At 35.9% G+C, this 15,986-nt stretch overlaps 1 protein-coding gene across 1 annotated transcript; it reads left to right on the forward strand.

The window, feature by feature from the left end:
• The first annotated feature begins 12,485 nt into the window (after positions 1-12,485).
• LOC111881768 (BTB/POZ and MATH domain-containing protein 2) lies at positions 12,486-15,264 on the forward strand. Its single transcript, XM_023878161.3, has 4 exons — positions 12,486-13,079; positions 13,895-14,243; positions 14,556-14,832; positions 14,921-15,264. Exons 1-4 carry the CDS (start codon positions 12,661-12,663, stop codon positions 15,112-15,114), a joined length of 1,239 nt encoding a protein of 412 aa, XP_023733929.1. The 5' UTR covers positions 12,486-12,660; the 3' UTR covers positions 15,115-15,264.
• The last annotated feature ends 722 nt before the right edge of the window (positions 15,265-15,986 follow it).

Genomic DNA, 15,986 nt, shown 5'->3' on the forward strand with positions numbered 1-15,986 from the left:
AAACAAGAGGGGCATATCGAGATTTAAACATGCCATTGAAAAGTTCAATGAATCTCATCAAAACCTAGGAATTCTCAATACATTTAGAACTTAAAGGTAGGCTTTCATGGTGGAGAATTAGTGAATCGTCATTCACTTACCTTCAAATTGTTTGCATGTTGGATTACGGCATCCTTTTTCTAATATGTAAATAATGTTGTTGGATCCTAGCCCTAATTTTTCTTATTGAGTGATTATTAGGGATTCATATTCTAATCAATCTTTGTCCTTTCTATTTGTAGATGTCGAACGCGAACAACATTGCTGCTAGTTCATTCACATTGATGAGCCTTTGCCAAAAGGTGACTTTCGATGGAACGAACTTTAGCGAATGGATAAGATACATCCGCACGATTGCTCGCTAAGAGGACAAGGAGTATGTCCTCAATGAGAAGCTCGAGAAGATCAACCCAGAAATCGCTACTCCGGCTGAAATGACTACTTTTGAGACTCATGAACGTGATGCAACGAAGGTTCATTGCATCATGATAGCCACAATGAACGCTGAATTCCAAAAGTCCTACGAGGACATGTATCCGTACGAAATGCACCAAGTCTTATTGGAGAGATACCATCAAAACGCGAGGCAGGAGGGTTACGAGATTTTCACTAACATGATCTCCGCTAAAATGGGACATGGAGAATCTCTAACCGTACACTTGCAAAAGATGCAAAGGTATGTTGATCGTCTTCGCAAGTTGAATGTTGACTTTGGGGAAGACTTGGCTATCGACATGGTCCTTCACTCTTTGCCTCCATGCTACAACCAATTTAGGATGACCCACCACATGAACAAGGAAGAGTTCACCCTAAGTAAGCTCCAAGGTCTCCTTAGGGTTGCTGAGAGCAATCTCAAGGACAAGTCTATTGTACCCACTCCCAATCCACCCGCTACTCCTGTTTTGGCCATTGGGCAAGGAAGAGGCAAGAAGAGGAAGGCTCCGTCCAAGAGCCACCGCAAGGGAAAGTCCCGAGATGGTTCCTCTTCTAGTGGGACCAAAGTCGATCCCGCTAAGCCTAACCCTAACCCAAAGTAGGCAGAGTGCCACCATTGCCACAAAATAGGGCATTGGAAGAGAAGCTGCCCAGACTACCTGCAAGCCATCAGGGAAGGAAAGATCAAGCCGTCTTTCGCAGGTATATACACAATTAAATCTAATGATTCATCTCATGCCATTTCTTGGGTCCTCGATACCGGGTGTGGTTACCACATTTGTTCTGAATTGCAGGGACTAAGAAGAAATAGGGATGTGGAGCATGGAAGAATAAATCTAATCATGGGGAACAGAAGATCATCGCCTGTGACCAAGATTAGAGTGTATTCTCTAGTGCTTAGGAATGGTTTATGCTTAGATTTGAACAATTGTTGCTATTCGCCAGAAATGGCAAGAAACATCATTTCATTTCATGGATTGTTTAGACAAGGATTTAGATTTTCTTTTAATAATGAGAATGGTTCTATTTATGCTTATCTAAATGGTGTCTTATATTTTGAAGCAATACCATGTAATGGAATTTATGAAACTGTTATGATTGTAGATAACCTAGGAAATGATGTTTTATGCATGGATTCTTCCAATAGTATGGATAGAGCATCCTTGTGGCATTGTCATCTTGGACATGTCAACAAGAAGCGCATAGCCCAACTCCAAAAGGATGGAGTGTTGGAGTCATTCGACCTTAGGGAAGATGACACATGCGAATCTTGTTTACTTGGAAAGATGACCAAGTCACCCTTCACTAGTACATGTGAAAGGGGTGAGGGTTTATTGGACCTCATACATACCGATGTATGTGGACCCTTTAGATCAACCAGAAAGGATAGGAACCGCTTCTATGTGACTTTTACCGATGACTATAGTAGATATGGGTATATCTACTTAATCAAGCAAAATTCAGAAATGTTTGAAAAGTTCAAAGAGTTCAAGAATGAAGTGGAGAATCAATTGGGCAGGAAACTCAAGATGCTTCGATCCGATCGAGGAGGAGAGTACCTAAGTCTTTAATTCCACGATTATCTCAAGGAGTGTGGAATAGTTTCGCAATTGACGCCTCCTAGGACACCGCAGTTGAATGGTGTGGCAGAAAGGCGTAATCGAACCTTATTGGATATGGTTCGCTCTATGATGAGTCGTGCTTCACTATCAATCTCTTTTTGGGGGTATGCCTTAGAGACTTCCGCCCATATCCTTAACCGAGTCCCTACTAAGAAGGTTGCCAAAACACCTCACGAGATGTGAACAGGGAAAGCTCCCTCGTTGGCACATATCAAGGTTTGGGGTTGCGAGGCTTTCGTAAGACGAGATACTCACGACAAGATCGAACCTCGAAGTGAGCGATGTATTTTCGTCGGCTACCCGCAGACATCCTTTGGATATCTCTTCTATAGACCGAAGGACAATGTTGTCTTTGTTGCGAGGAGAGGAGTTTTCCGAGAGCGAGAACTCATAGGCCAAGGAGACAGTGGGAGGCAAATCGAGCTTGAAGAAATTCAAGAGTCGATTGATGAAGGAACCTCTACAGCTGGCACTCAACCCGAGGAGGAAACTTCGGTTGAACCTATTGACCAGTCCTTACCTCTTAGACATTCCGAAAGAGTTAGATTTCAACCCCAGTTTTATGGTTTTCATATTACTACCGAAGGGGACATGTATATTAGTGATGGTACACTAATAAATCTAGATGAACCTAATAGCTTTAAGGTAGCCATGGCAGGCCCGGAGTCTGCAAAATGGAAAGAGGCAATGGACAACGAGATCCAGTCCATGTATGACAACCAAGTTTGGAATTTGGTTGATAATGTGCTCGGACGTAAGACCGTTGGGTGCAAATGGATCTTCAAGAAGAAGACCGACGTGGATGGAAATGTACACACATATAAGGCGCGATTGGTTGCGAAGGGCTTTACTCAAACTCCCAGAGTTGACTATGATGAGACCTTCTCAACAGTTGCGAAGATAAAATCTATTAGAGTGATGCTAGCTATTGCTGCATTTCATGATTATGAGATTTGGCAAATGGATGTCAAGACCGCTTTCCTTAACGGGAAATTGGCTGAGGATGTTTACATGGCTCAGCCAGAGGGTTTTGTTGATCCAAAGCATCCAAATAGAGTGTGTAAGCTTGAGAAGTCCATTTATGGACTTGAAAGCGTCTCGCAGATGGAATCTTTGCTTTGATGAGAAAGTCAAAGAGTTTGGATTTGTACGAAGCGAAGATGAATCATGTGTATATGTCAAAGCCAGTGGGAGCATAGTTAGCTTTCTCGTTCTTTATGTCGATGACATACTACTCATAGGAAACAACATCCCGGCTCTGCAGGAGGTTAAGTCCTGGCTCGGGAAGTGCTTCGCTATGAAGGACCTCGGAGAAGCTTCCTATATCTTGGGAATAAGGATAGTGAGAGCACGAAGTAAGAGACTAATAGGACTTAGTCAGAACACTTACTTAGATAAAGTACTAAAATGTTTTAGTATGGAAAATTCGAAGAAGGGAGAATTACCGATACAAAGTAATGCCAAGTTGAGTAAGACTCAAAGTCCAAGTACCGAAGCCGGAATAGCATAAATGAGCCGAGTACCATACGCTTCCGCAGTTGGATCAATCATGTATGTTATGACTTGTACTCGCCCTGATGTAGCCTTTGCTTTGAGCATGTTTAGTAGATATCAAGGGAACCTTGGCAGAACCCATTGGATTGCGGTCAAGAATATCCTTAAGTACCTTCGGAGGACCAAAGAATGGTTTTTAGTCCTTGGAGGGAGTGATGACTTGAAGGTGCGAGGGTATAGTGACGCCAGCTTTCAAACCGACAAGGACAACTACCGTTCGTAGTTGGGCTGGGTCTTTACCCTTAATGGAGGAGCAGTGACTTAGAAGAGTTCCAAGCAGGAAACTATAGCTGATTCAACGTGCGAATCAGAGTACATTGCAGCAAGCGAAGCGTCGAAGGAGGCAATATGGTTAAAGAACTTCATCGGTGATCTTGGAGTTGCACCTGCCATAAAGGACCCTATGGAGATTTTCTGTGATAATGAAGGAGCGGTTGCCTTGACCAAAGAACCGAGGGATCATGGTAGATCTCGACATATCGACAGAAAATATCACTTTATTAGACATCGTGTAGAAGAAGGACAACTCGTGGTTAAGAGGATATCATCAGAAGATAACCCAGTAGATCCGCTTACGAAGGGACTGAGTAGGGTTAAGCATTTGCAGCATGCTAGGAGTATTGGGCTGAGAGATGATATTAGATTAGATTAGGTGATTTTAGAAACTTGTAATAGATAAATCTAATTTAACATTTGATGAATAAATAAAGGAGTATTATTTATAAGTAGAGTTATTGTCTTATGTTAAATGTTTAACTATTGTTTCACTTTGCATGTTTTGACTTCCAGAATAATTGAGTTTATTAAGAATAATCGAATTATTCAAAATTGTCCACAATCGTTCATATGTTGGAAGTAAGTATGAATGAAGATTGTCATGAATTGGTGTGTAGAATGTCTAAATGGTATTAGACATAGAAAAAGATTGTTGCAACGTTCATGAGTGCTTATGAACTAGTTTTGAGCATTGGAACAAACCCGCGCTTGCTGGAATCACCTTATGGAATCTATCGAAAAGGGTGATCGCAAGACGATAATATCATATGGTCTTAAAACCTAGATATATGGTTTGTTATTTGTTAATTGGTTGTACATTGATAATGCGAAACCGCATCAATAAATTGATGTTATAAAACGCATTGTTGTGTATGATTGATTAATGAATAAGTAAATGCATATAAGTTGAAGTTTATCTGTTACTTTTATCCTAAGAGGCTAAAAGCGATATCTCGGCCGCTCGATTGTTTGATTTGACTTATGTGTCGGGCCCGGTCAGAACTGAATTGATGTGTTCGATTAAGTTCTATGTCAAATAAATCTGAGATCGAGAAACCAAATGCTAGACAATTGGTTCCATATAAATCTCTGCATGATATCTGAACAGAGGACTATACGATCCCTTATCTAAAGGACAAGATTGATCAGAGTTTGACAGCGTCTTTGAGAGCTACGATTGCTAATCGGATTATACTTGTATATATAGTTACTACACTTATCCAAGTGGAAGACTGTTGGAATAGTGTCTAAGGCTGCAACTATATCTGGCAAGTATTTGACCCGGTTGTGCATGGTCCTTTTGGGTTGCCTTCACCATAGCAACTTGACAGGATGATTTATAATGAGAGAAGAAATATTATTAATATATTATGAGAATAGTATAAGGAATAATAATATTATTATTTGATTAATATAAGTCATAAATTAATTAGGAATTAATTTGGTGACTTAAAGAGATTAATTGAATAAAGGGGCATAAACTGTCAATTGTATGATAGTTGTACTTTGGGCTATAAACCCTTATGGATAAGGGGTGGACGGTTTGGGGCTTTTGATAGACCTTGAAATCGTCCAAGGCTTATCATAAGGGGGATTGGATTTCTTAGGGCCTAAGTTATCCAATTAGGGTTTAAGGGTGAAACCCTAGGAGCCTTACTAGTATAAATAGACCCTAAGGGTTAAGGAAAATAGGTAACCTTGTCTCTAAAGAAACCCTGGCCGATTTCTTCCTCCCCTCTCCTCTCTCTATAATCATTCTCTTGCTAGTTGGTGTTTGTAAGCCATTAGAGGAGTGACACTTGTGACTCTAAAGCTCCAAGGACAAGAAGATTCAAGCAAGTGATTCAAGGTAATCTTCTAGATCTGTTTTCTTGTGTTATTATACTAGATCTATAATCAAAAGTCTTGGATACAATGCATGTTCAATTAGAGAAACCTAGATCCAAGCATTAGGGTTTGTATATGCACATAGGAATGTTGTTATGGCTCAAACCCATCATGTATGTGGGGTGAAATAGAACCGAGGGTGAAATAGACATGTTCGATTGAAAAATACTGATTGAGTTGAAATAGACTCAAGGATGAAATAGGCTCGAGGTAAAATAGATCTGTTCGGCTGAAACATACCGATTGAGTTGAAATAGACTCGGGGATGAAATATGTCCGGGGTGAAATAGACCCGTTACAACTTCGAGCTGATATGTATGCATGATATGGGGTATTTTGGGGAACTCACTAAGCTTTATGCTTACAGTTTGATGTTTATGGTTTCAGGTACTTCCGGTTCGAAGGGGAAGAGCTCGACATGATTGTACCACATCCACCAGTGTTCCGCATGATTTGACTTATTTTGTACTCTGATGATTTATGACATGTTTTTATACTTTCATGGGATTTTCTGAATGAATGAATGGTTGTTTTGGTTGATTTAAAGAAGAATTTTCACTTATAATTTTTGGCACGTTATAATGCTCTTGTTCTTAATGTCCATCATCTTCACCTCCTTCTCCCCCATCAACATGATCTTAATCACCTTCATTGATATTAACCTATATGACACAATATTAGAAAAGGAAAAGAAAACGTAAATTAACAATAATAATTATTATTAACCTGTCTTTGTGACATTAATTTTGGGGGCCTTCCGACAGTACAAGCCCTTTTGTTGTGTCCTCCAACCTTACAAATGCTACATTTTTACTTCTTTCTATCTTTGGATACTCTATGATTGTCATTGTTTTGTGTTTGGGTACTCTTCTTTGGTTTTTTTCTTGACTGGTTTTCTGTTGCATCCTTTTTCCTTTTAGTTGTAGGTCTCCCAGGCATAATTCTATGAACAGGAGGTAAAAGGTGGTGTGTATATAGTTGTTGGCCACAAGTTACTTCTATTCATAGGTGTTAACCTAAACTTGTACGCCTTCATATACATAATTCTACTAAACATTTTGTCCACATATGACTCCACATATATTAAGAAAACTAATGCACGCAATATAATGGACATAACCAATTCCATTAACTTGCCATAACCTGTATGGGCAAGTTTTTCTTTCAAGATCTACCTCATAAGCATCTCTAGTTCCTCTTACTTCAAACCGATGTAACCCACAAGGTAATACCTGGTAATGTCTTTGGCGTTTCTTAACCTCATTCAACAACTCTCTAATTGTTGGACAAATTTGATTACCCTATCTTTGCCCCTTCGCTTTCATATTTAACACCCTCTCCATCATATACAACCTCAAATCCTCTAACATGGTGATAATTAGCTTCTTCCTAGCATCCACTATTACAACATTGAAGTTTTTTGACATTCCATTCTCCAGAACAACACAACATCTTCTAGATTAGAAAAAAGCTTTCGACCATGTTTTAGGGTCTTTTCCCATCAAATACTTATGATCACTTGGGTTTATAACTTCAAGCTCTTTCATTGCAACTATAAAATCTTCCTCAGTTGATGCTTTAGAAGCCTTCCAGAATATGGTTTCATAAAGGGCACCACTATACCATTTTTCAATGAGTAGATCCAAAAACCACTTCCAATTTTCATTCTCCACAAAACTATTGCCAATGAAATGGGATAAAACCCATTGTTTGCATCCCTTCCAACCCTTTACATGAAAAATAAAGTCTTCGCTTAAGTTTTTTATACATACTTATATAAAAAATTTAATAAATATTTAAAAATGCCTTTATACATTTTTATATGTATAAACAATATTTTTATATGGCTAGATAACGTTTTAAATATTTTTATATATGTTTGTGTACAAAATAAATAATATTATGATAGGTATTTTTTATTTTAAAATATATAAAATTTGTATTTACATGTATATATATATATATAAATGCGTTTTTATACGTATTTATATATAAATACATTATTATTATTTATATATAAATACGTTTTTATGGGTATTTATATGTATAAATACGTATAAAAATGTATTTATATATTATAATAATAAAAACACATTTATATATAAATACATATAAAAATGCAATTATCTATTTATATATATACGTATAAATCGTTATACATATAAATCGTTATATATATATATATATATATATATATATATATATATATATATATATATATATATATATATATATATATATATATATATATACAAATATATATTTACACACACTTTTAAAGATGAATAAATACGTATAATTATGTTTATAACTATGTTTTTTATCCATATAAAAGTATATGTATAAATTCATAGAATAATAATAATAATAATAATAATAATAATAATAATAATAATAATAATAATAATAACTAGTGGAGAAACCCCGCTCCGCGGGGTTCGGTTAAGACCAGAGTTTTATACTTTTGTTTATCGGTTATGTATGCGGTTTAGTGATGGTAGGGTAACCCGGCTTCTGCTTACCAAAAATGGCCCACTTTGAGCTCTCGATTCCGTCGTATGATAATGATTTTAAAAACAAATTAGAAAAAAAAAACAATAAATTCAAAGTGCAGTACTATTTATTGCATTTATAACCAAAAAATTGAAGAAGTACGAAATGGCAATCTATGTTTGTTTTTTGGTAAAGGAACTAAAAGAAATTGTAAAAAATAGAGCCCAATATTAGCAACATATTTTGGTTTTGGCCTTTATAGTAAACTTGGGTTATTTTAAAAAAATAGAACCCAATTTTATGAAGGCCAAAATTAAAAATATTTAAAGTCTTCTCTTGATATGTTGCTGATATTGTATTCTATTTTTTGTTTTTGATGTTAGATTATTGCTTAAATCTTAACCGTGTTTGCAAACCCAAATCTTGTGCCACTTTCACTTTCCTTTCTGGGGAAGTTTGTTATTCACTTTAAATATTTTCTCTGGTGATTACACTTTATGATTACTTAATCTTCTCTTTTTGTCACTAAATTGTCTTGTTTCTTCTTCACCGTAAGCTTCACCATCGCCGCCAACACTGTCACTGCCACTGCCGTCCACCATTGACTGAAATTCCTCATTATGAATGCAGTCTTCTTCCGATTTCATGTCCCCTGAGGCATCAAAAAGAGAAAGAACATTATTTTTCAACTAAAAAGACTGTAGCTTTGAATATTTTAAAGATCAATCTATCCACCTTTCAAAAGTGAAATTCGGCAAAGAATATTTGGTTTAAGCTAAAGATCAATGATAATTTCAACTTAAACAACATAACAAAGTGAATATGGTAAATTGGTTTCAAACGATTTTCGAATATCAAAGAGATCAGGTGGAATTTCCAAATTCAAATTTGACCTCTTATGATATAAGAGATGGAATTATGGTTTCTTGAAGTTCAAATTCAGAAAGAAAAAGAAAAGAGACTGCAAAATTCAAGCTCTTTCTGAATATAAAATATGAGAAATGCTAAAGAACTGCATAAAGATGATGCAAAAGACCATTCCTTTTATAAAAGCACAAGAAAATTATATACAGGTAAGTAACGCATAAAGATGATGCAAAAGACCATTCATTTTAAAATAATTGGAACACCTTCAGTCTCATACCATCTTTTTGCTTTCATTATGTTCACTACGTGCCATGCGAATTTGTCCATAGCAGCCTATAATAGTAAAAATAAATACATATAAATATATAAATATATAATCATACCATGACATGATATTTGGAAGAAAATTTCTGACATATTGGATTTGGCGATTCCTGGAACATATTTTAACCAAACAGGAAAACCCCTAAAATTGAAATGAAAGAGAACTGTAACTTATTTGTCAAATTGTCAAAAATTACAAGTAAAGATTTTACTATTTTTGTAAAAAAGTTAATTACCCAAAATTTCATTCCACATAATCAGAAGGACCAATTCTCAGATGAGCATAGACTCCAGCTTGCTTGATTAGTTTAATGAACTTCACCAAATCATAGCTATCTTCGACATAATACTGGAAAAAAGAAAAAAAATATTGAAATTAAAAAAATGATATAGTAAATTAAATTAAATATAATTTTATTTCAATAAATACTTACTTGACCATATATCGACTTTGAAGAAGGCATGAGGTGTCCACATCTGAATATTAATGAAATTAATGATGTGTTGGCAAGTTAATTCATAACCTGAAAAAAAAAACAAATGTTCCTAACCTTATTTGAATTGGGAAACAATTTGTACAAAGGGATCAAATTGTTGTTTATCCTGCTTAATGTAAATGACAACCAAATCCCTGCCTAATTTAAAAAAAAATGTGAGGTGAACTGATTTTAACAGGGACAGAAGAAAACGTGTTGCTTAAACCAAAAAGAAAAACAATACCTTGAAATGTTCTCATTATATGTCAGCCTAAAATTAGTAGTTGTTTCTTTCCATTTCGTTGAAAGAATCAGGAGCATAATCTGGAAGTGGAGAGTGCCTCCTTCGGCTAATAATAGCAACCAGAACCATCAAAAAAATAACAATTAAATTAAGAAGTACCTTTGCGAGAGAGAGGTGGTAAAAACACACAACAGATCGAACTTTGTGTGAGGATTAACCCTAATTTATAGCTTCGATTTATGATATTACTGTCACCAATCATATGACAGGAATCACAAATGTCAGTTCCAGAAAACTCAAACCTTTATGGTAGGATTATGAGTTTAGATGAAGTTGCAACCAAAAAAAATCCCTAATCTTATAGCTTTAATTTGAGGTCGAAATCACTCGCCCTAACAGCTGAATTTGCAAAAATTTGAGACATACCTATCAAAATTAAGCTTCAATGAATCCATGCTCACCCTCAATGTCTCGATTCCTCTTTCTTATTCCGATTGAACCCTAATCGAATAGAAAACCCCCTGTAGGTTCGATTTATGGTCTTTGTGTGTTGTCGTAGTAGGAGAGAGAAACAGTCGATGGTGGTAGCCAAAACCACCGATAACAGCAGAAATATGAAAATCAAAGTAAGAAGGAAAGAAGTAGATTAGGTGGGAGAGAGCAGGAACGCAGAGAGATATCACCTGTAGATGTGGAATGAGTGAGGCGTCGATAGCAACGAAGCCGATGAAGGTGGAATCGTCGGGACAATTTCGGTTTACCTTCGGCTTGGATTTTTCTCACGAATAGCTCCAATTGGAAAAAAAGGGGTGTGAGACACCGATTGTAGGTTGGTCTGGATTAGTAAGAGTGAAGGGGGATGAAGCAGAAAAAGAGTGGAACAATCGGGAAGACAAAAACTGGTGGAGGATACAAATGTTGGTTAACCATCACTGTAAGCGTCAATCACCAATGAAGATGGTGAGGGTTTACTTAGGCCAAGAAGAACAATTAAAGGGAAAACGGAGATAACAATACGAAGCCCAGTAGATGATGACGGTGGAGGAGCTTTCCAGAGAAACTGATAACCATTGTGATGATGAAGATATCGGGAAAGGTTTATCGATGGGGGCAGGGACCAAATTATGAGAGAAGGCGGTAGAAGTAACTATGTCAGCATCTGATTGGAGAGCAAAGACGGTGGAACTTGTATCAGAAGCCAAGGGAAAACAACGTGTCGAGTAAAATATAGACAATGAAAAAAAAGTCCCAAAATAGAAAATGGACAATCTTTTAACATATATACATTAACAGGGGACCTATTATGCCAAATCCTTAACAAATTTACTGTAGTTAAGGCAAGAGAATTTTAAAATATATATATATATATATATATATATATATATATATATATATATATATATATATATATATATATATATATATATATATATAAATAAAATAATAATAATAATAATAATACCTATTATTTAATTGTTCCAACACAATACACATTAAGTACATTAAGTTAGGAATTAAAATACAAGAATCCATCTAGCTAAGTGGTTAAAGGTGTGCCATGGGAATCGGGAGACATGGGTACGAAACTCTTCTAATCGAAAGGAAAGTTATAAAGGAAAACGATCATCCCATTTCTCTTCATTTCCTTCCACTTCATTCTTTTAATAAAATTCAGAAACAATAGTTTCTTTTACTTTCTTATTACTTCCACTAATTTCTTTTCTTTTCTCACGTTAAGTTGAACTCGGGAATAAGATGATCAAAAAATTTATTACTCATGCATCTCGTGAATTCGACTATTTGAGCTTCAATTTGTGTATATTAATAACACTATTATTATTATTATTATTATTATTATATGTTAATAGAGAAATAAATGATGTTTATCAAATCATATCCCAACTTTTAGAACTTTATATTCATTAAGTTGGCTATTATTTTCTTAAGTATTGTTTAAATATTATTAATATCAACAACAATATATTTATGCAACCACTTGTGTTGTGGTGACTTAGTAAGACATGTTGAAGATATAGTGGATAACCTATTGACCAATGTTTAAATTCTAACACCACTCAACCCTTGTGACCATGGAGGTTCGCCTGCAATGACTCCAGGACATGAGACAAAGCTTCATGCTGCGAAGATTAGTCGGTACTTGAAAACTGGCACAGAGAAGTTCCCTTTCCCAAAAAAACAATATATTTATGCAATTATGCTAACAATAATGGGTGATTGTAGTTTAATGTGTGTATATGCTATAAGTTTTGCAAAAAAGGGGTTTGATAAAAGTTTGCCCATTTCACAAATATCGAGTTCTTACCAAAACCCTAGTTAAGCGTAATTTCCCAATTCTCGCACACAATATTTCTCACCAAACTTTCTGATCCATTTATCAAATCATCCAAAACACGAAAACTCACAAGATCTGCTCACGAATTTGATGGGCACGATCATCAGAATTTCCAAATCGAAAACCCCAATTCCACGGACATCATTTCCTTCCACCACCAGCTCATCAATCTCCTCAACAGACACCGTAAACGCGTCGCATGAGTTCAAGATCACCGGCTATGAGTCCTCCAAAGGAATGGGTGTGGGAAAGTACATAGCGTCGGAATCTTTCACCGTCGGTGGCCATACGTGGGCGATTTATTTCTATCCCGATGGCAAAAGCCCAGAAGACAATTCAACTTACGTCTCTTTGTTTATAGCGCTAGCCAGCGACGCAACGGATGTTAGAGCTTTGTTCGAATTGTCGTTGATGGATCAGAGCGGGAAAGGAAGGCATAAAGTTCACACGCATTTTGGGAGGGTGTTGGATGCTGGTCCTTACACACTCAAGTATCGTGGAAGCATGTGGTAAGCGTAGCTTCATTCCGATCATTAGTATGCTCTTGTTTATATGATATTACGAGTTAGTGGTTGGTACTACTGAAATATATGAAGCTCTGAAACATATCGGACATTTTGTCTTTAATTCTCAACAAGAATAAACCTACCAGGCTACCATAACCATCCAAGTTAATAACTGTGAATCAGAGCAGTAAACTCATAGTGTTCTTTTATAAAAAGAAAATGTTGTAAAAGTACTCTTGATGTTTGTAGTAGCTAAATTTATTTTAAGCTAACACATATAGTCACACAATGATGTTCAATTGTATTTCCCACATCAAGCTTCTCTTGAAGACAAACATGTACATGTATCATGTATGATGTAATTACAACAATAGAGATATCAAACATGCAATATCTAGTAGTGAACAAGTAACAAGTATTGATCTTGATGCCTTTTCATTGAATGGCTTTTAGTTATGTAGATTTCACTTATAAAATCAAGCCTTAATATGAGTGTTACAAGCTCTGTCAGATCCCACAATTAAGTGTACACTTTGATATGAAGAATTTGGTAGTTTTTTTTTTTTTTTTTGTTTATTTTCTCATATCTAGGATGCTCCTAAGGTCTAGCAATTACAATGTCATAGCATGACTCTGTTTTTATCAACTTATTTGACATACCAGAAGATACTGTAAGCAATGGTAATGATAAATCATAAATGTGACATGGATGATTATGGTGAGTTTTGACTGTTATGTATTTATGGTTAGGACAAGGGCATTTACGTCTTTTGCACTGTGGAGCTTATTAACTTAAGAATCCAGTTAATTTCCTGCAGGGGTTACAAGCGTTTTCTTAGAAGGACAGTTTTGGAAACATCAGACTACCTGAAAGATGATTGTCTCCTTGTTAAGTGCACTGTTGGTGTTGTTAAATCATGTACAGAGGGCCCACAGATTTTCAGTATATCTTCACCACCTTCTGATATCAGTCAACATTTTGGTCATCTCTTGGAAAGTGGTGAATTGACGGATTTAACCCTCGAAGTTGATGGGGAAATGTTTCGCGCACACAAGTTGGTTCTTGCTGCACGTTCACCCGTCTTTAAAGCACAACTTTTTGGCCCTATGAAGGACAATAACACCGATTGTATTAAAGTTCAAGAAATCAAAGCTCCTGTTTTTAAGGTTCGTTTTCTACCTTATTTCATGTTGCTTTCATTATATTTTAAAGCTAAATGAAAGCCAATAATCCCACCTTTTTTGGTGCAATTTTTGTCCCATTGACATCACTCCCAATCCCAGTCCAATCAATGCCAAATGCAGTACAACCTGTTCTATCATGTCCTGTCAAAAACAGTACTTCTTGTCAAAAACAGTACAACCTGTTCTGTCTTGTTTGATGTCATGTCTTGCCAAACACCAAACACAGTACAAATCTGTTCTGTCCTGTCAAGACTCATGTGTAACAAAAGTGCATGCGATGTGTTTTTTTTACAGGCGCTACTCTATTTCATATATTGGGATAAGGTTCCAGACATGGAAGAATTGATGGGTTTAAGCCAGCAATGGGCTTCCACACTTATGTCCCAACATCTACTTGCAGCAGCCGATCAATATGGAATCGAAAGGCTTCGGTTTCTTTGTGAAACCAAACTTTGTGAAGAAGTTGCCATCAACACTGTCGCCACAACTTTAGCTTTAGCCGAACAACACCATTGCTTTCAACTCAAATCCGTTTGCCTCAAGTTTGTTGCCGAGCCTGAAAACCTCAAAGGTACACGTTTCTTCATTTCAAAAAAAAAAATAAAATTTCGATTATGTGAAATTGAAAGAAAGGTAATTAATTATTTTTATTTTTGTAGCTGTGATGCAAAGCGATGGATTTGATTACTTGACACAAAGCTGCCCATGTGTCATTACGGAGTTATTGGAATATGTGGCGAGGATTAGAGAACACTCTGTCACTTCGTATGGACGTGGAACTGGAACTGGAACTGATGTCAATCTGGATGGAAGTGGCCCTGATGGGAGGCGTGTCAGACAAAGGATATACTAATGAATGAAGTTGACGAGATGTTGATATGATGTATGTACTAATGTACTTTGCCTTTTGTTTATGTTTTGACTTCTTATAACTCGTATTGTAATATCAAATCGTTTGAGATTCTATGATTTAATAACTAATGTGATCGTAGTGTTGTTTGCCTCTCCAAGCTTGATTTATGTTTTGACTTGATCTATAAAATAAACGATTTTTCCTATATGGATTTTGCTCAAACATTGAATGGTTATTCATGGAGCCAATGTTGGAATGTTTTACTAAAATGTGGCTTTAGGACTATTTATGCAATAATTATTTTAATGTTATTATATTTTCATATTGTGACAGGAACTATGCCAATATGACATAAATTGTACCCCATGTTCCATAATTGTGACTTGATGGAAATAACTGAATAATATAAGGGGTACTAAGTACAAATTGAGTTTCCATCAATGTTCCATGGCAAAAACACAATACGGGATTCTCTTTAATATTTCTTGGAGATACGTTCACAAGAACACCAATTAATTATGTGTGCAACTCTTCCGTCAATTGGGGACATCATCATGGGAATCGTGGAAACATAAAAATGAATTCTCAATTTAAACAAGATTATGAACAAAAAATCTTTATTCCCGTCGTCGGAAAACCATTGAAATATGAAAATGAATTCTCAAAACTTTATGACTGTTACATGAAATAGACACCAAAATCAAGTAACTATCTTGATATTATGTTGGAATGTCATGAGAATTGAATATGAAATCATTAAATTTCGATCGAATATGTACCAAAGAAAACTAGTAATAATAACATGGTTCCAAGGGGCAGCGCCTCAAACATAAACGGATTTCTATAACAAGAAAGACTCCAGCCATGAATTT

The sequence above is a fragment of the Lactuca sativa genome, chromosome 8, assembly GCF_002870075.4.
Source record: "Lactuca sativa cultivar Salinas chromosome 8, Lsat_Salinas_v11, whole genome shotgun sequence".
Taxonomy (NCBI): Eukaryota; Viridiplantae; Streptophyta; class Magnoliopsida; order Asterales; family Asteraceae; genus Lactuca; species Lactuca sativa.